Source organism: Schistocerca gregaria, chromosome 5 (genome assembly GCF_023897955.1).
Source record: "Schistocerca gregaria isolate iqSchGreg1 chromosome 5, iqSchGreg1.2, whole genome shotgun sequence".
Lineage (NCBI taxonomy): Eukaryota > Metazoa > Arthropoda > Insecta > Orthoptera > Acrididae > Schistocerca > Schistocerca gregaria.
The window spans coordinates 242,073,720-242,095,399 of record NC_064924.1 but is presented as its reverse complement, the minus strand read 5'-3'; the positions used below and the strand labels follow the sequence as shown (position 1 = coordinate 242,095,399).

The following is a 21,680-nucleotide window of genomic DNA, read 5'->3' as shown; positions in this document are numbered from 1 at the left end:
ATGAAAGATATGTAGCACAAGAGTTTCCACCTACGCAATTCGGAAAATCTGATATGGGGAAGAATTCAGATGGCACGGGCTGTGAAGCAGTTGAAGTAAACCACTGTGTTGCACTTCACGCTCAGCCATTGTTTGGTCAGGCTGCCTCTTGTCCACATTTTTGCAGGGACCATTAAGGACAGCACGTTAGTGGTCATGCTCATGCAGGATGTTGCATAGTGGTCGCATCTAAGTTGGTATACTACATGGCTACTTTCACAAGTGGCCCTGTCTTTAATGGAGTAAGAAAAGCTTGTGAAGGGGGTTGTGGAAACAAGTATAGAACAGGTCTTCATCCAAATGTTTTACAGATGAGTGGAATAGGTATGGACAAGGATATTTCATAATTGGGTGGGTGGTAGAATACCATGATGTGAGGTGGTGGGAAGGATAGTACAGAGGATACTTCTCAATTCTGTATATGACAAGAGATACGAATCCCTAGGGAGATGTGTGATTCAGTTGCTCCAATCCTGGTTAGTACCAAGTCACAAAGGAAGGACCCCTTTTCGCTGGTCTGTGGGTATATGGCAGATGGTTTGTGGCTGGGGGACAAGATGTGGAAGTCTGTTTCTGGACAAGGTGGGAAGGATAATTTCCGTCTGTGAAGGCAACAGCGAGGTCCTCGGCGTATCTGGAGAGGGGTCATTCATCATTGCAGATGTGGTGAACAGGAGCAGCTGTGCTGTGTGGAAGGGACTCCTCGGTGTGGATTGAGTATCAGCTGTCAAAATAGAAGTACTGTTAGTGGTTGGTACATTTGATATGGAGAAAAGACTCTGATGGAGCCACCCATGAAGTGGAGGTCGATATCAATGTAGGTGGCTTGCTGGGCTGAGGAGGACCAGATGACATGACTGGGAGCTAAATTGTTGAGGTTCTAGAAGAATGAAGATGAGGATGCTCAATCCAGTTACTCCAACCCGTATCTTCCATTTTGTGTGTGTGTGTGTGTGTGTGTGTGTGTGTGTGTGTGTGTTTTTGTGACAGCCCAAGTAGGATTACTCCATGTTCATGGGTGTAATTGGCTCTTCTCATTTGTTTTCCATGAAATTAATCTTGAATTTTTGCATATGTACATGCATGTGAGGCCACACTTGTAATTTTTTATCCATTCAGTGTAGGTGACTAAAACTTAATTAACATATATGTACTACTTAGGTGCTAAAAATTTTATCCCAATAGTAATACAGCTGCAAGCAAGTGAAAATGTAATAAATTTATATACTTACAACACACATCCATACAGTAATTTGTTACGTACCTGGTCAGCTCAGATTTATCAGCTCAGCTGTGGAGTTGATAAGGAGAATGCAAGGACAAAATACACATACTCTATATATTACACTTACACTATACTAAAGTCAGTAGTTAGCCTTTAAAAGATATGGCATATACTTAATTCATGATGAGCAAATGCACATCTATATTTTAAAACGAAAACAAATAATTGCATAATCAACATATTTAATATTTATCTGATTCCATAATATTTTTACATAGTTTACAAGAGTGCCGTATTTTTACGGAAGTGCAAAGTTCTTACGCCTTTGAAGATAATCTTCAATAATAAATTAAACGTCCAACTACTTCATTAAATTTGTGTCTGTACTGCAGAAGCACAACAGCAATGTTGTTGTGTTTGGCAAATACATGGCATTCCACAGTGAAGGTCAAATCGGCACACATGTGCAACAGTACTCTTAAAACACAATTGCCCAGGCTGCTTACCAGAAAAAAATATAAGAAAGAGCTCTGTAGTCCATAGGAAGCACAATTCAGTTTAAACTAATGAGTTACATTGCACCTGTACAGCCTTTTCACATCTTGTCCAATCAGAAGAAGATAGTGTCTATTCTGAGGTTGTGCCATGTAAACTGCATTGCCATTCGAGATGGCCACATTCACACATTTTCCCTGCTGGACGCACCTGGAAAACATTCACTGTATGCGCAGAATCATCAAATTTACAACTCACATGGAGATCTGCTATAAGGAAAGTGTAGAATTGGCTTCCCCAACGCCGACGTAGATACACAGAACGAGGATCCTCCCGCAGCACTGCTGCAATCGTTTCTGCTGTGGCTCCTGTCCCATCAGAACCAGTTTCTGCTGCTAAACTCTCCAACTGAGCACGGGCTCTTTCACTGAAAGCTACGTTCAGTTCTGGAGTTGGTGAATGGGTGACCCACTGTGGAACACGCACTACATCCCTTGCAGCCATCCTTGAAACAGATACACAGGAGAAAAAAGATACTTGAATATTTCCATTAATCAGTGATACATGGCGGCAGGAGGGGGGAGGTGGCGACAGGGGGAGGGGGGAGGGGAGAGGGAGGTGGCGACAGGGGGAGGGGGAGGTGGCGAGAGGGGGAGGGGGAAGTGGCATCAAGAGGGGGAGGGGGAGGTGGCATCAAGAGGGGGAGGGGGAGGTGGCAAGAGGGGGAGGTGGCGACAGGGGGAGAGGGAGCTGGCAAGGGGAGAGGGGGCGGTGGCAAGAGGGGGAAGGAGATGGGGCAAGAGGAGGAGGGGAGGGGAGGGAGAGCGAGAAGGCAAGGTGGGGGCGAGGAGGCAAGAGGGAGAGTGAGCGAGAAGACAAGAGGGGAAGGGGAGGGGGAGCGAAAAGGCTAGAGGGGAAGGGGATGGGGAGCGAAAAGGCTAGAGGGGAAGGGGAGGGGGAGCGAAAAGGCTAGAGGGGAAGGGGAGGGGGAGCGAAAAGGCTAGAGGGGAAGGGGAGGGGGAGCGAAAAGGCTAGAGGGGAAGGGGAGGGGGAGCGAAAAGGCTAGAGGGGAAGGGGAGGGGGAGCGAAAAAGCTAGAGGGGAAGGGGAGGGGGAGCGAAAAAGCTAGAGGGGAAGGGGGAGGGCGAGCGAGAAGGCAAGAGGGGAAGGCGAGGGCGAGCGAGAAGGCAAGAGGGGAAGGGGAGGGCGAGCGAGAAGGCAAGAGGGGAAGGGGAGGGCGAGCGAGAAGGCTAGAGGGGAAGGGGAGGGGGGGCGAAAAGGCTAGAGGGGAAGGGGAGGGGGGGCGAAAAGGCTAGAGGGGAAGGGGAGGGGGGGCGAAAAGGCTAGAGGGGAAGGGGAGGGGGAGCGAAAAGGCTAGAGGGGAAGGGGAGGGGGATCGAAAAGGCTAGAGGGGGAGGGGAGGGGTATCGAAAAGGCTAGAGGGGAAGGGGAGGGGAATCGAAAAGGCTAGAGGGGAAGGGGAGGGGGATCGAAAAGGCTAGAGGGGAAGGGGAGTGGGATCGAAAAGGCTAGAGGGGATGGGGAGGGGGGGCGAAAAGGCTAGAGCGGAAGGGGAGGGGGGGCGAAAAGGCTAGAGCGGAAGGGGAGGGGGGGCGAAAAGGCTAGAGCGGAAGGGGAGGGGGGGCGAAAAGGCTAGAGCGGAAGGGGAGGGGGGGCGAAAAGGCTAGAGCGGAAGGGGAGGGGGGGCGAAAAGGCTAGAGCGGAAGGGGAGGGGGGGGCGAAAAGGCTAGAGCGGAAGGGGAGGGGGGGCGAAAAGGCTAGAGGGGAAGGGGAGGGGTAGCGGAAAGGCTAGAGGGGAAGGGGAGGGGTAGCGGAAAGGCTAGAGGGGAAGGGGAGGGGTAGCGGAAAGGCTAGAGGGGAAGGGGAGGGGTAGCGGAAAGGCTAGAGGGGAAGGGGAGGGGTAGCGAAAAGGCTAGAGGGGAAGGGGAGGGGGAGCGAAAAGGCTAGAGGGGAAGGGGAGGGGGAGCGAAAAGGCTAGAGGGGAAGGAGAGGGGGAGCGAAAAGGCTAGAGGGGAAGGGGAGGGGGAGCGAAAAGGCTAGAGGGGGAGGGGAGGGGGAGCGAAAAGGCTAGAGGGGGAGGGGAGGGGGATCGAAAAGGCTAGAGGGGAAGGGGAGGGGAATCGAAAAGGCTAGAGGGGAAGGGGAGGGGAATCGAAAAGGCTAGAGGGGAAGGGGAGGGGGATCGAAAAGGCTAGAGGGGAAGGGGAGTGGGATCGAAAAGGCTAGAGGGGATGGGGAGGGGGGGCGAAAAGGCTAGAGCGGAAGGGGAGGGGGGGGGGCGAAAAGGCTAGAGGGGAAGGGGAGGGGTAGCGGAAAGGCTAGAGGGGAAGGGGAGGGGTAGCGGAAAGGCTAGAGGGGAAGGGGAGGGGTAGCGAAAAGGCTAGAGGGGAAGGGGAGGGGGAGCGAAAAGGCTAGAGGGGAAGGGGAGGGGGAGCGAAAAGGCTAGAGGGGAAGGGGAGGGGGAGCGAAAAGGCTAGAGGGGAAGGAGAGGGGGAGCGAAAAGGCTAGAGGGGAAGGGGAGGGGGAGCGAAAAGGCTAGAGGGGGAGGGGAGGGGGAGCGAAAAGGCTAGAGGGGGAGGGGAGGGGGATCGAAAAGGCTAGAGGGGAAGGGGAGGGGAATCGAAAAGGCTAGAGGGGAAGGGGAGGGGAATCGAAAAGGCTAGAGGGGAAGGGGAGGGGGATCGAAAAGGCTAGAGGGGAAGGGGAGTGGGATCGAAAAGGCTAGAGGGGATGGGGAGGGGGGGCGAAAAGGCTAGAGCGGAAGGGGAGGGGGGGGCGAAAAGGCTAGAGGGGAAGGGGAGGGGTAGCGGAAAGGCTAGAGGGGAAGGGGAGGGGTAGCGGAAAGGCTAGAGGGGAAGGGGAGGGGTAGCGAAAAGGCTAGAGGGGAAGGGGAGGGGGAGCGAAAAGGCTAGAGGGGAAGGGGAGGGGGAGCGAAAAGGCTAGAGGGGAAGGGGAGGGGGAGCGAAAAGGCTAGAGGGGAAGGGGAGGGGGAGCGAAAAGGCTAGAGGGGAAGGGGAGGGGGAGCGAGAAGGCAAGAGGGGAAGGGGAGGGGGAGCGAAAAGGCTAGAGGGGATGGGGAGGGGGAGCGAGAAGGCTAGAGGGGAAGGGGAGGGGGGGCCAAAAGGCTAGAGGGGGAAGGGGAGGGGGAGCGAAAAGGCTAGAGGGGAAGGGGAGGGGGAGCGAAAAGGCTAGAGGGGAAGGGGAGGGGGAGCGAAAAGGCTAGAGGGGAAGGGGAGGGGGAGCGAAAAGGCTAGAGGGGAAGGGGAGGAGGAGCGAAAAGGCTAGAGGGGAAGGGGAGGGGGAGCGAAAAGGCTAGAGGGGAAGGGGAGGGGTTGCGAAAAGGCTAGAGGGGAAGGGGAGGGGTTGCGAAAAGGCTAGAGGGGAAAGGGAGGGGTTGCGAAAAGGCTAGAGGGGAAGGGGAGGGGTTGCGAAAAGGCTAGAGGGGAAGGGGAGGGGTTGCGAAAAGGCTATAGGGGAAGGGGAGGGGTTGCGAAAAGGCTAGAGGGGAAGGGGAGGGGTTGCGAAAAGGCTAGAGGGGAAGGGGAGGGGTTGCGAAAAGACTAGAGGGGAAGGGGAGGGGTTGCGAAAAGGCTAGAGGGGAAGGGGAGGGGTTGCGAAGAGGCTAGAGGGGAAGGGGAGGGGTTGCGAAGAGGCTAGAGGGGAAGGGGAGGGGTTGCGAAAAGGCTAGAGGGGAAGGGGAGGGGTTGCGAAAACGCTAGACGGGAAGGGGAGGAGTCGCAAAAAGGCTTTCTTCTCCAACGAAGGAAATTTTAAGTTACAAAAGTTATTTATAGCTGATCCTAATTTGTAAGTGTCTAATGTCAGCCCTTGGAAATTCACCTCTTGAAGATAAATATTTGCCAGAAAATTTGTATTCTTTTCATACACACTTGCATACCTAAAACATGAGATGACCAATTACATGAATAGCAATGAATAAACAAATATTTTTAGGGGGAAAATAAGAATTTCATATATTTTTGAATGAATTTAATATGTCCTACGTGCATTTACAAAGCACACCTTTTAATATAACCATACGTTGTAGGGAACAAGGCATCACTCTGGTGGTTCACATCACGACTGGTGCATATGAATATGGTAAGTCCAGTGACTGTCAGGATTTTGGATCTGGATGTCGCACTGCATATGAAGTAGTAGTTAATAGGATAAAGGAAACTTATCTCCAGAGCCCTAAAACAATGAGTACAATAGGCAGCAGAGCACTGAACATACCTAAACCTACATTATGACATTTGTTATGTAGACAGCAGAAGGTGAGTCATGTTGTTTAAAACTTGACACAGCTTTAGCAGGTAACTACAAAAGCCTGTGGTTAAAACGTAGCACCACACTGCAAGACCATCTGTAACAAGATTGATTCAGTGACACTAGTTTTTAGTGATGAAGCAACCTCTCATGCAGGTGCAAAGCTGAATGAAACATTCACTACAGAGGAGCAGAAAATGTGCACTGTTATGTGGAACATGTGTGACTCCTGCAAAGTGAATGTTATGTGCTATAGTGAAGATGAAACTCTTCTTCACCGAACAGATAGTGCCAGGAGCTGTCAGAGCTGGACAAGCTTAAGGAATGGCTGTAATGATTTTACACCACAACAGAATGGTGCAGCACCATAGAGATGCCAAAGTGTTTTTAAAACATCTGCCACAGCAATGCATTGGACACAGGACAGCTGGTGGTCAAATATTTTTAACCTGGTCGCCATGTTTGCCAGACCCAGTATTGCTATATCTTCATGTGATTATGTGTTAAATATCAAGTCTATCTGTCCTGGAACTGAAGCAGCACATCCAAGCTGCCTTCCTAAACATCGCTGTTGACATGGTGCATGTGAAGGAAGATATTGACTATTGCATAAATGAAAAATGACAATGAATGGTACATACTGAACATTTGTGGAAAAACAGCCTTTCTAAACCTATATAAAAAGCTTCATGAATTACAATGCACAATAAAATAAAATTAATATACAACATCAACTGCACTCTCTTTATGATTTCTTTGCAATCCTGAAAATCATTTAAAACAGCCCAGAACTTGCAAAATAATTACATCCAAGATAATTACACCACTGATGGAAAGTTCAGCCAACTGTCATTGCTGATTTTTCAAACATATAGTGGCTAACACAATAGTTGTGTGTTGTGAACAGTGACTGCCTCACTAATGACAGTGATAAATTTTTGTTTACATCAAGATGGAAATCATCAAATTTGATAGCTCAATTGCAGACTGTAAGACAATGGTGTAGCATTTAGATCTTTTATAATAGATTCAAAATCAGAAAAATACTTGCACTAATGAAAATACTGGAAAAACCTGCATTAATATGATTAATATGGCACTGTGCCAGTTCTGAAGGGAAAACTCTACCACTGTTTAAGTAGTGCAGCATTTCGTTCTGCTGATGGTGAAGAGGAACCAAATCTGCATCCATGACGTTCAGGGGAAAACTGTGGAGATGATGAGCTGACCATACTATGAAATTAGGAATACACACACTCAAGCTATTCCATGATACGCATCAAATCATTGTATACTGGATTTTGAAAATGGTTCCGATGGCTTTTGCAATTGTGAGTTACAGACATAGGAAAACTACCAGTGTGGAATGTTTAGTGACTTGTATGAAACTGACAGATTACTGGCAGCAAACCACAAAGCCCATGAAAAAGGTCAGTTGTGTTTTTGGCATAGAAACTATATGAGATCAGTAATACCCCGACCTAAATAATCACAGTGCTTTGAACTGTGTTGTTTGTTTACCTGCCAGCTGATTGAGAAGAATCTGCTGTTTCTTCTTCTCCATCTGGAGCCTCTCTCTCTCCCATTCGTGCCGTGGGAGCTGGAGCAGTTACCCCCTCGGCCACCATACGTTCAGTGTGTGATGGGAACACAACTGAAATACTGTCTGCAGCTCCTTCTGGTACCATTAACGATGTATCTGCTTCGCTTTCACAGCCTAAAACAAGCAATAGGTGCTTAATAAAAATGGTTAACAGAGACTACATATGTATTCTGAATGAAAGGGGTTTACCAACATAAAAAAAAGGGAAAAAAAGTTTCAATGACTCATGCTAACGACATACGTAAGACTTGTTAAATACTTGTACAACGAACTCTGACTATAATGACAATTTCGATAGTAAATCAATTTACTCATAAAAAAAGGCTTTTATTATCATACAGACTTCATAATGTTTCATATTTGTTAATTAAATGTTGAAAGTATTAACTATGAAATGTAATTCTGTGGGAAATTACATAACTGCAGTATTGTTGCAGCAGTCTTCAGTTAGAGATTGTGCTCCATGTCAGGCTATCCTATACATGTTTCTTCATCACAGCAATCTGCACTTATTCAGACTGCTTACAGTTGTCTAATCTTGCTTCCTCTCTACAATTTGTATCCCCACACTCAGTAACATAGTTATATATTCCTTGATGGTTCATGATGTGCCTGGTCAGTCAACCCCTTATTTTAGCAGAGTTGTACGACATTACTGCTTGCTCTATTTATAGACTGAGTAATACAGATGACAGGCTACAACTCTGTCATACTCAGTTCTCTATTACTGCATCCCTTTCCCCATGTTCTGAAGTACTGTTTGACATTAACTCCAAATAAGTAAATAAAAAATAGGTGTGAATTTGTAAGCAACTATCTGGCAAATGAGAAGAGTGGGGTAAAATACTGCCCTAGAAAGATAAACACACAGACATTACTCCATCTGAAAGCTTTATTGAAGTGTACACACTATTACCGGGTAAAAATCTAACATTAAAATGCACTTTCATTCTAGCTCTACGATATATTGCATTATTAAAGAAACAATACATGCAGATTAAGCATAATTTTTTTTTACTTTCCATTTTAAAATCTGCATTTACTTATGAAACTTTTATTGTAGCTTATGGTACTAACTGTTTACTCAGCAGTAAAAAAAGGCTATCTAATGTAAATTCACTAAAAAGCTCAGATGCATAAAGGGCTACATTTTACACAATATACTGAGATGCTTCATGCAAGGGAATGTCTTCTACTGATATAAGCACACCATCCTGTGTCAACTACTTTAAGTTCTTGCTTTAGCTCCACTTTCTTCAGTTTGTTTATTTAACTTCCTTCACTAGGTATTCTTCAGTGTGATTTTAAAAAAGAGTAAAACTAGTACCTATTCCGCAGAAGATGAGAGAGCACTTAATTGATTAACTATGTCAGAGATAGTCTTTAACAATGGTGTGGCAGTCTCTTTTTTATGTGTAGCTTTCTCCTTTTGTTGTTCAGTTCAGGGGCTTGGGTTATAAAAGACATGCACAACATGTGATTATCAATGCAGCTTACTGCAACAGGGCTTAAGACAGTTTCCTACACACATTTATAATCTTCCTCTTCAAAAAGCTGGTCCAAAAGTAGCCTTTCAAGCATCTAAGTATATACATCCTCCATAAGTTTCTGTTGCAAATGAGAGAAACCTTTTTGCTGTACATGTTTTAACATATTCAGAAATCGAATCAAATTTCAGTTTTTAGAGCATATTTGCAATTTATAAATATTTCAAGCTTCTTACATATAATCTTTTAAGTTTCTTGAAAATGTATGTCTTAAAATAATGTCAACATGCTAGGTTTCTCAGCGACAATCAGTTTTGACACACAACAATTTCATTTGAAGTAGGGAAATTATGAGACAGAAGAGCTGGTCAGTTTTTACCCTCAGGAGCAAAATTCTTAGTACTGCTAACATACACCTATAAAGGTACAAGTAATTACACTAGCTTTCAGAACTATTAGTTTCTTCCTCAGAGAGAAAACAGGGATAAGCCGGGGAAGGTTAAGAAGTAAGGGCAGGTCACTCAGACCCAAGGACAAGAGACCCACCAACTGTGAGGACAAGAAGAGAGATAAGATGAAGCGGAGGTGTCACAGAGAGAAGGTCCCATATTGTACACTGGTAAGTATTGTGCCAGCTTCAGTCCAGATATGATGAGGAAGTGGGATACATGTAGTGCTTATAATTACCATCTGGTCGGATCAACAGCAAGGTGCAACCTAATGTTCTCACCACACAAAGTCTGCCAGAGTACCTAGTAAATCTCTGATCCAATCCCTCGTCATACAAGAGTGCAATGCTGATACCATTACAAAAGTCCCTTTACAAGGGACTTTTATTGCGAGAAATAGAAAAAAATGACAACTGTTAGTTTATATATCGCCTGCAGCTCCAGGCAGAACCACACTTGTCATTCATATTGCATCATCATTGGTGCCAGTTTACATACAAACAGGAAGTGGTCTTGGTAAGATGGCTCCAAAGCTTTACACAATTGGCTTCTGCGCAGAAAGATGAGTTCCGTAGTGCCCAGGGATGAAAACAAATGTGGATTGTTTGTTGTGGCACAAGGTACCATATTTTTCCAGAGGTTCACAACAAATAGAGCTGTTGTGCAGACACATGTGACAGATGAAAAAACGAACTTACCTGGCAACTGCAGAGGCTTGCCATACACAAAGCTGCAGCGGATGTAATCTGGTTTGTAAGCTGAAATGCACTACCCAACTGCAAGTCAAGTCATACATACTCTCTGCTGTCTGATCTTGTACGGGTAAAACTTTTGGCCACCTTGTGAACTTGTCAGTCACCATCAGACAGTAGCAGAAACTGCGAGAAATAGGTAACAGGCCGATGAGATGATTTTGTAGGTGTGCAAAATTGTCTCTGGGAGTAACCAAGTTCAAGAGTGGTTCCTTTATATGATGTGTCACTTTTCATTTCTGGCAAGGGATATTCCTGCGTCCATGAGCGGCAGACTTTCTCCACAGCAGGCCATAGAAGGACAGTGTTGTTGGTGCCCTCATACAGCGTGGATACCTGGACAGCTTAGTCCACGCAAAGACTTGAATCTGCAGCAGTGTAGTGATGCAGGTATGTACAGCTGTAGCTGATATGTTGCTTTGTCACAACACACTATTATATCAGCACATGGAAGTGGCATGCATGCAAATGAGTGGCCTTGTCCTTCAATTCTGTGTTGTTCTGCACTGTTAGCTGCAAACTGAAATCAATTAGTTGACTTTGGATAGCGTTAGCAACAACATTTTCGGCTCCAACATTGTACTGAATGTTGTGAAATGGGCAATGAAATTTCTGGGAGCTATGAAAATTTGCCTCCCCCCATGAACCATGGACCTTGCCGTTGGTGGGGAGGCTTGCGTGCCTCAGCGATACAGATGGCCGTACCGTAGGTGCAACCACAACGGAGGGGTATCTGTTGAGAGGCCAGACAAACGTGTGGTTCCTGAAGAGGGGCAGCAGCCTTTTCAGTAGTTGCAGGGGCAACAGTCTGGATGATTGACTGATCTGGCCTTGCAACATTAACCAAAACGGCCTTGCTGTGCTGGTACTGCGAACGGCTGAAAGCAAGGGGAAACTACAGCCGTAATTTTTCCCGAGGACATGCAGCTTTACTGTATGATTAAATGATGATGGCATCCTCTTGGGTAAAATATTCCGGAGGTAAAATAGTCCCCCATTCGGATCTCCGGGCGGGGACTACACAGGAGGATGTCGTTATCAGGAGAAAGAAAACTGGCATTCTACGGATCGGAGCGTGGAATGTCAGATCCCTTAATCGGGCAGGTAGGTTAGAAAATTTAAAAAGGGAAATGGATAGGTTAAAGTTAGATATAGTGGGAATTAGTGAGGTTCGGTGGCAGGAGGAACAAGACTTCTGGTCAGGTGACTACAGGGTTATAAACACAAAATCAAATAGGAGTAATGCAGGAGTAGGTTTAATAATGAATAGGAAAATAGGAATGCGGGTAAGCTACTACAAACAGCATAGTGAACGCATTATTGTGGCCAAGATAGATACGAAGCCCACACCTACTACAGTAGTACAAGTTTATATGCCAACTAGCTCTGCAGATGATGAAGAAATTGACGAAATGTACGATGAAATAAAAGAAATTATTCAGATAGTGAAGGGAGACGAAAATTTAATAGTAATGGGTGACTGGAATTCGAGTGTAGGAAAAGGGAGAGAAGGAAACATAGTAGGTGAATATGGATTGGGGCTAAGAAATGAAAGAGGAAGCCGCCTAGTAGAATTTTGCACAGAGCACAACTTAATCATAGCTAACACTTGGTTTAAGAATCATGAAAGAAGGTTGTATACGTGGAAGAACCCTGGAGATACTAAAAGGTATCAGATAGATTATATAATGGTAAGACAGAGATTTAGGAACCAGGTTTTAAGTTGTAAGACATTTCCAGGGGCAGATGTGGACTCTGACCACAATCTATTGGTTATGACCTGTAGATTAAAACTGAAGAAACTGCAAAAATGTGAGAAATTAAGGAGATGGGACCTGGATAAACTGAAAGAACCAGAGGTTGTACAGAGTTTCAGGGAGAGCATAAGGGAACAATTGACAGGAATAGGGGAAAGAAATACAGTAGAAGAAGAATGGATAGCTCTGAGGGATGTAGTAGTGAAGGCAGCAGAGGATAAAGTAGGTACAAAGACGAGGGCTGCTAGAAATCCTTGGGTAACAGAAGAAATATTGAATTTAATTGATGAAAGGAGAAAATATAAAAATGCAGTAAATGAAGCAGGCAAAAAGGAATACAAACGTCTCAAAAATGAGATCGACAGGAAGTGCAAAATGGCTAAACAGGGATGGCTAGAGGACAAATGTAAGGATGTAGAAGCTTATCTCACAAGGGGTAAGATAGATACTGCCTACAGGAAAATTAAAGAGACCTTTGGAGAGAAGAGAACCACGTGTATGAATATCAAGAGCTCAGATGGCAGCCCAGTTCTAAGCAAAGAAGGGAAGGCAGAAAGGTGGAAGGAGTATATAGAAGGCTTATACAAGGGCGATGTACTTGAGGACAATATTACGGAAATAGAAGAGGATGTAGATGAAGACGAAATGGGAGATACGATACTGCGTGAAGAGTTTGACAGAGCACTGAAAGACCCGAGTCTTAACAAGGCCCCCGGAGTAGACAACATTCCATTAGAACTACTGAAGGCCTTGGGAGAGCCAGTCATGACAAAACTCTACCAGCTGGTGAGCAAGATGTATGAGACAGGCGAAATATCCTCAGACTTCAAGAAGAATATAATAATTCCAATCCCAAAGAAAGCAGGTGCTGACAGATGTGAAAATTACCGAACTATCAGTTTAATAAGCCACGGCTGCAAAATACTAACGCGAATTCTTTACAGACGAATGGAAAAACTGGTAGATGCAGACCTCGGGGAGGATCAGTTTGGATTCCGTCGAAATGTTGGAACACTTGAGGCAATACTGACCTTACGACTAATCTTAGAAGAAAGATTAAGAAAAGGCAAACCTACGTTTCTAGCATTTGTAGACTTAGAGAAAGCTTTTGACAATGTTGACTGGAATACTCTTTTTCAAATTCTAAAGGTGGCAGGGGTAAAATACAGGGAGCGAAAGGCTATTTGTAATTTGTACAGAAACCAGATGGCAGTAATAAGAGTCGAGGGGCATGAAAGGGAAGCAGTGGTTGGGAAAGGAGTGAGACAGGGTTGTAGCCTCTCCCCGATGTTATTCAATCTGTATATTGAGCAAGCAGTAAAGGAAACAAAAGAAAAATTTGGAGTAGGTATTAAAATTCATGGAGACGAAGTAAAAACTTTGAGGTTCGCCGCTGACATTGTAATTCTGTCAGAGACGGCAAAGGACTTGGAAGAGCAGTTGAACGGAATGGACAGTGTCTTGAAAGGAGACATTAACAAAAGCAAAACGAGGATAATGGAATGTAGTCAAATTAAATCGGGTGATGCTGAGGGAATTAGATTAGGAAATGAGACACTTAAAGTAGTAAAGGAGTTTTGCTATTTAGGAAGTAAAATAACTGATGATGGTCGAAGTAGAGAGGATATAAAATGTAGACTGGCAATGGCAAGGAAAGCGTTTCTGAAGAAGAGAAATTTGTTAACATCGAATATAGATTTATGTATCAGGAAGTCGTTTCTGAAAGTATTTGTTTGGAGTGTAGCCATGTATGGAAGTGAAACATGGACGATAACTAGTTTGGACAAGAAGAGAATAGAAGCTTTCGAAATGTGGTGCTACAGAAGAATACTGAAGATAAGGTGGATAGATCACGTAACTAATGAGGAGGTATTGAATAGGATTGGGGCGAAGAGAAGTTTGTGGCACAACTTGACTAGAAGAAGGGATCGGTTGGTAGGACATGTTTTGAGGCATCAAGGGATCACAAATTTAGCATTGGAGGGCAGCGTGGAGGGTAAAAATCGTAGAGGGAGACCGAGAGATGAGTACACTAAGCAGATTCAGAAGGATGTAGGTTGCAGTAGGTACTGGGAGATGAAGCAGCTTGCACAGGATAGAGTAGCATGGAGAGCTGCATCAAACCAGTCTCAGGACTGAAGACAACAACAACAACAATATGAAAATTTGAATGTCAGGGGGCAATAGCTGGTATATATGGTGAGGGAGAGGCCTTCGGTTATAAACCTGAAATATTTTACAGCCTCATAGGCAGCCACGAGTTCTGTACAAGAAATTGGCCAAGAACACAGTTTTTCTTTTGGCTTTTTAGAGAACACTGCTGCGGAACTACACTCACAGAACATGCCAAAGCATTTGAGAAGACTTCCATACAGGCTTCAGTAGCAGGACATTCAAGTGCTGTAACCCACGCCAGGCTTGCTTGTCATGCTTCAAATGCCTTCTGTAGATCATTATTCCACATCAGCGGAAATGAACGATGCACTGTCAGGCCAGCTAGGATTGCTTGGATTTCAGTATCGTGAGATATAAAGCAGAGAAAGACATTTATCATGCCTATGTATTGACAAAGCTATTGCACTGTCATCAGAACCAAATACATCCTCAGAATGGCAAACTGATCTGGAGGTGGGTATATGGCAGTGGCGGATATCGTGAGTCTGATGAACGTCACTTCAATAGTGAGGATAAGTAATTTGGTGAGATTCAGTAGTATTTAATAGTCAACGAAGTGGCAGAAAGCTTTTTGAAAATTATATTTGTGTTCTTCTGGTGAAGATAGTACCACCTGCACATCATCAATGTCAAAGAAATAGAAGTCGAGGTATCTTAGCATCTCACCAATAAATTTTGAAAAGTGTTGCAGCACTGTATAGCATATATGTCACTTAAAAGAATCCACACTCTCCTCTGGGGACTGGGATTTGTTTAGAAGCCTTGTCAAGCTCCGACATGAAAAAAATCTGTATAAAAAGTAAGAGGACACTCTGACTCCAACTGGCTTCTTTGCCACCAAATGCAGTGGTGATGTCCATATGTTTTCCAACAAATGTGCTGGGCTTACATGATCCACTGTGTTGAACACTGCCATGCAAATCTGATGTTTGTTTGGACCATGGTTCTGAGATCTAGAGAAGAGAGAGGGGCTAGCTGTAATCATTATAGGGTGTACTGTTGAATGACATAGGGTGTCTGCCACACCCATTGGCCACATAATTGGCAGTACTTCCATCACCAGCTGCAAGAGTGGAGACAGATCTGTAATGAAATGCATAGTTGGAATTAGCTGGCTGATCATTCTTAATAAAGTTGTTACATCCAGGATGCACCTATTATAAACGTCAAATATGAGGTCAACAGGAAACCCTATTGGATTAGATTGGTTGGGTTATATTAGCTACAATAAATTAACACTTGAAAGTTCTCTGTAGCCTAATTTCAGATTTAATATCACCCCACTGTAGGTTGCTACAGCAGAATTGTTTCTTGTAGCAAGATTAAAGTTGCTGTGTGGTCTCCATTGTCTTGGGAGTGCTTTTGGGCATCACAGTTGTTGACTGGGTCACTGTTGCTGGCAAGCTGTTGCAGCCACAACACATCTCTACGTCTCTCTTATATGATGCAATGCGCATGTTAAACACCTATGTAGATGCAACCTCTGAAAGGCTGCCCATAGTTTCTCTAATCTCGTTTAACTTGAGTTCATGTGTCACTGGGTTGTCAGTGCATTTCTGGTAAGCATGACATCCATCTGGAATGCAGGAATTTATGCGGCACTTCAGAACACCACCAACATGTGCAGGAAGTGAGATAGTTTTCTCACAGTGGCTATTAAAATTAGGAAAAAAGAAAACCCTGAGAATTCCAGGTATGGGGAGGAAGATGGTGTCTTAAGAAGCTCTGATAAATTAATGGTGAGTGTGCAGGATGGATGGAGCATACCACCAAAATAAAATGACTTTTCTTTCCTCTGAATTGAGATATATTACCATGAGGCAGCAGTTTAACCACAGTATTTAAACACTGATAATTCATGTAAAATAATATTCATATAATTACTACACTTTGAAACACCAAGTATTTTAAAATTTGTGATTTACAGAACTCAATAAAACTACATTCCAATGCAAGGTTAAAAACATAGTATTGCCTGAGATTATATGAAATTCACTGAGACTTTCCTAATTTTTCTGAGTATAATGTAATTCGCAAAATACCAGGTTTTCCAGAAGAATTGCTGAACTGTTTCTGTCTCCCAGCTGCTTCTCATACAGCAGTAGTTGCTGTGACCGTAGTGTGTGTGTGTGTGTGTGTGTGTGTGTGTGTGTGTGTGTGTGTGAGAGAGAGAGAGAGAGAGAGAGAGAGAGAGAGAGAGAGAGAGATAACCATTGCCCGATCATTTCTTTCAGCCATTTTTATCTTTTATCAGTTTGTCGCTGATGGTTTCATGATTACAAATCAAATTTTAAGCGTCACACTGGGATTATATTTCAAGCCAACAGCAATGAAATTGCTGGACATATGAACAACATAGAGTAAGCCCAGAGTGGTGATACAGTATTTTACAGACTATTTTAAGCAATTTTTTTCATAAAATAACATTTTTACCATTTTTATTACTGGACTGCAAAGCTAAACTATCATGCTGCACTTCTTGAAAGATTTAACAATAATGTCTTCTCTCACTCTAGGCTATGACTGTTTCATCCACTGACACACTTGTTTGATAGTAGGTCATTTTAAAGCTCCCTTTGGCTTGAATTCATGTTGTGTTTAATCTCTCATCCATTTGTTCCATTCCTCTCTCGTACACACTTTAAATGGTTTATTTACCGAGACATCAAGAGATTGCAATTGTTAAGTAAATCCACCTGAAATAACAGCAAACTCTGTATTTCCCTGTCACAATTTCTCTTTCAAAGAATTTTTCTTACAATACTAAACTGATCTAGGTCAAGAAAAGAACTTTTTTTCAATAAAGCACCTTTCCTTCTCTCCCATACTCTGTTAATCCTTAATTCCATACCAGTTTCATCCATCCAACTCTTGTCATGTACACGAACACCATCACCTGGTGGTATTTCAGAAGTTTTTGATATTGTTTAGCTCTTGAAAATGATTGTTGGATTAAGTTTAGTACCATCAGCGCTACATGAAGAGACAACAGTGTAGAGCATTTGCTGATGTCCACTTTTAAGTTACAGTTTTAGCACCTTTCATGGCAACAGTTCTGTTACTCGGCACATCAAATGTGAGAGGAGTTTTGTCCATATTCACTATTTGACTTAGTTTCACATTGGTTTTCCTACAATGTTGAATAATGAAGCGATGGAAACATAATATTTCCTCTTCATACTTTTGAGACTTTTCTGAGATATTTTGGTTCTGGTTCACAGGCTCAGTCCATGATGTTTCATAAACCTGTAGCACCAACCAACACCAGCCTGAAAATCTGGTAAGTTCCACTGCAGCACTAGCATACAAGCATCATTTTTTTATTAATTCCACTGCCATTTTGACAGTGTCCTTGAATTCATTTCAATACATCATCATCTAAGTTCGGCCATTTTGCATTCAGTCCTCTACCTACTCATTTTCTTCAGTTCTTCTTTACTAGCCCACCAATCACAAAACACTGTTTTTATAATTCTTTTATATTCAAATTTGTATTTCCAACACAATGATACATCCTTTTAACAGCAGGTGCATTTTCCGTAAGAAATTCACAAAGGTGTTTTCTACTGAAAAAACAGCAATTGCTACAGATTTTGCCTCATTACATAGGCCAAACTGCAACTGACTTCAAGTGCTTTGTACCACTAGATGTATAAACTACCTTAACAATGTACGTTCTTTGGCCTATTATCAGAAACAATTACATTTACTGATTTACAGTGAAAAGTTAATGAGCTACAACAGACTGTTAGTATGGTTTTAAAGACCATAAATGATTATTCATTCTGAATACATTTCTAAATATCATTCTTTTGACTTTTGTGTGGCAATTTGGCTATGAATGTACAGTATCAATATCCATCACATAATCGGTAGTTACAGCTTGATTTCAGGTTGGATTTTATTCTTAACATCAATTGAGGTACCAGTACCAAATGCCAAACTAGAATTTCAAGTTAAAGTTCTGAACAATAATTTCATAGTATCAAAGTCACTGAAAATCAATAGTGTTTATATCAGAATGTTTGAGAATAATTAATGAAAAAGACAACTGATCTAATTGGTTTCTCCTTACTGATATGATATATAAAGTGCACAAGTCATGTTAAATACATCACATGACTGATAAATGTTCCAATAGTCTGTTTTTTAGGTAAGTTGAAATTGATGAACTTTGCTAATTAATTACTGATTTAATTACAACTTTGATATTTCTCCTAAATTTTCTACGGGGTGTTATAATGCAGTCATGAGAATGAAATTATAAATTTTGCTGAATTTATGACAGTATGTTAATTCAAAACATCAGGTTTTCTAACTAATTATAACTTTCTGTTAATTACAGTTTAATGATCTGAAATAATGTTAATGATGTTGATTTGGTATACAAGCGAACCATACAGTTTTGCTGATAAGAAATTAAGAAAAACCTTACTTTCTAACTTCTCCATTACATATTGTGGATCAGGTAATACAAGATAATACACAACCTGCTAAACTTTTACTGGTATTGAAGCATTCATTAAATACCATTTAACTAGTCTTATTACACACTACACTCTCCATCCCTGATAATATACTGCATCCTCCCTATCAAAAAGTCCCCAATTCAGTCACAAATTTCACTTGATACCCTCCTAGATCGTACTTCTGATAATAAGGGTAGGTGCGGTACTGAGTCAAATGCTTTTCAGAAATCAAGAAATACTGCATCTAACTGACTGCCTTGATCCAAGGCTTCCAGTATGTCATGTGAGAAAAGTGAGTTGGGTTTCACATGATTGATGTTTTCAGAATCCATACTGGTTGTCAAGGAGGAGGTCATTCTGTTCAACACCTCAATACATTTGAGCTCAGAATATGTTCTAAGATTCTACAACAAACTGATGTCAAGGATACTGGATAGTTTTGTGTATCACTTCTACTACCCTTGTCGATGGGTGTGATCTGTCCTTTTCTCAAGAATTGGGCATGGTTTTTTGTTCAAGGGATCCATGATAGATTATAGTCAGGAGAGGGCTAATTCAGCCACAAATTCAGTGCAGAATCTGACACTCATCTTTTCAAAAGTATGACGATTAAATTGGGGCATTTTCTTTGGTTTGCCTTCGTAAAGGAACAGTTAAAAACAGAGGTAACCATTCCAGCTTTTGGTTTGCTACCTTCAATTTTGGTTCCTATCTCATTCGCTAGGGACTGGTGCCACTAACAGCCTTTACATTTGACCAGAATTTTTTTGGGTTTTGTGAAAGATCATTTGATAATATTCTGCTATGGTAGCCATTGAAGGCTTTACACATTGATCTCCTGACAGCCAAATGCATTTCATTCAGTACCTTGGATCTATAGCCCTATGCTTTGTTTTACACCTATTATGAAGTAATCTCTGTTTCTTTAGAAGTTTCTTTACAGCGACTGTATACCATGAAGTGTCCCTTAACTTGGACAACACTGCCTAGGCCAGCTAATCAAATTAACATGCAGTGATGTGAGCAGTTGCAGTTACGACATAAAAAGACACAAGCACAGAAACAATACAGCTTCAATGTCATTTAATTTTTAAAAAGAATGAAATAATATTTGGCAAAACTCTAACAACATCACACGCTTCTTAGAGGGCCAGAGGGAAAGCAATGCATGCTCTCATTCTTAGTTATCTTAGCATTGTAATTAACAACAGCAGGGATGAAAAACCCTAACTTAAGAACAGGGTAGTATTTCTGAGCAAGATATGTATGACACAAAGGTGTACTGCAGGGATTTCACTGTACTGCTAAATATTGAAGCTACTGAATGTTTTAACTTACGGAGAGTCATCCGGTAATCTCTCAATTCCTTCATACATGAATTCAAGAAAAACATTTTAGTATTAGATCAGTCATCTGCTACATCGATAACAAGTTGATCAACAACAAAATCCATGAAGCCAAACAAACACACCATTTTCTCCTCCTCTTTCATGAGGTGCTGTTATGTATCCTGCCAGCATTCAACAGTGACACCTGCCACAGCTTTATGCACTAGTTACAGAAAGTCTGGCAGCTTAAATTCTCGTATTTCTCACAACAAATCCCTTAACTTGACCCAAGACCAGTTCTGTTGGGTTCATGCCACAGTGGTACAGTGGCAACTGTAAAAAGGCAGCATTTGAATGGTGTGCTCAGTGCTGTGAAAATATTGCTTATCGCTCTGGCTCATATAGGGTGTTTCAAAAATGACCGGTATATTTGAAACCGCGATACAAACTAAACGAGCAGCGATAGAAATACACCGTTTGTTGCAATATGCTTGGGACATTTTCAAGCAGACAAACTTTCGAAATTACAGTAGTTACAATTGTCAACAACAGATGGCGCTGCGGTCTGGGAAACTCTATAATACGATATTTTCCACATATCCACCATGCGTAGCAATAATATGGCGTAGTCTCTGAATGAAATTACCCGAAACCTTTGACAACGTGTCTGGCGGAATGGCTTCACATGCAGATGAGATGTACTGCTTCAGCTGTTCAATTGTTTCTGGATTCTGGCGGTACACCTGGTCTTTCAAGTGTCCCCACAGAAAGAAGTCACAGGGGTTCATGTCTGGCGAATAGAGAGGCCAATCCATGCCGCCTCCTGTATGTTTCGGATAGCCCAAAGCAATCACACGATCATCGAAATATTCATTCAGGAAATTAAAGACGTCGGCCGTGCGATGTGGCCGGGCACCATCTTGCATAAACCACGAGGTGTTCGCAGTGTCGTCTAAGGCAGTTTGTACCGCTACAAATTCACAAAGAATGTCCAGATAGCGTGATGCAGTAATCGTTTCGGATATGAAAGATGGGCCAATGATTCCTTTGGAAGAAATGGCGGCCCAGACCAGAACTTTTTGAGGATGCCGGGGGATGGGACTGCAACATGGGGCTTTTCGGTTCCCCATATGCGCCAGTTCTGTTTATTGACGAAGCCGTTCAGGTAAAAATAAGCTTCGTCATTAAACCAAATGCGCCCACATGCATATTGCCATCATCAATCCTGCGCACTGTATCATTAGCGACTGTCTCTCATGCAGCAATGGTAGCGGCGCTGAGGGGTTGCCGCGTTTGAATTTTGTATGGATAGAGGTGTAAACTCTGGCGCATGAGACAATACGTGGACGTTGGCGTCATTTGGACCGCAGCCGCAACACGGCGAACGGAAACCCGAGGCCGCTGTTGGATCACCTGCTGCACTAGGTGCACGTTGCCCTCTGTGGTTGCTGTATGCGGTCGCCCTACCTTTCCAGCACGTTCATCCGTCACGTTCCCAGTTCATTGAAATTTTTCAAACAGATCCTTTATTGTATCGCTTTTCGGTCCTTTGGTTACATTAAACCTCCTTTGAAAACTTCGTCTTGTTGTAACAACACTGTGTTCTAGGCGG

The 21,680-nt window shown here is 43.1% G+C and overlaps 1 protein-coding gene across 1 annotated transcript in view; it reads right to left on the bottom strand.

Moving 5' to 3' along the window:
• Positions 1-1,489: 1,489 nt before the first annotated feature.
• The window catches only part of LOC126272789 (tRNA (adenine(37)-N6)-methyltransferase), a 107,953-nt gene continuing 87,762 nt past the window's right edge, over positions 1,490-21,680 (bottom strand). The window contains exons 5-6 of the mRNA XM_049975939.1: positions 7,570-7,765; positions 1,490-2,264 (exon numbers count right to left, since the gene is read on the bottom strand). Coding sequence (XP_049831896.1) covers positions 1,892-2,264; positions 7,570-7,765 — 569 coding nt within the window. The 3' untranslated portion in view covers positions 1,490-1,891. The remainder of the gene's footprint in view (positions 2,265-7,569; positions 7,766-21,680) is intronic.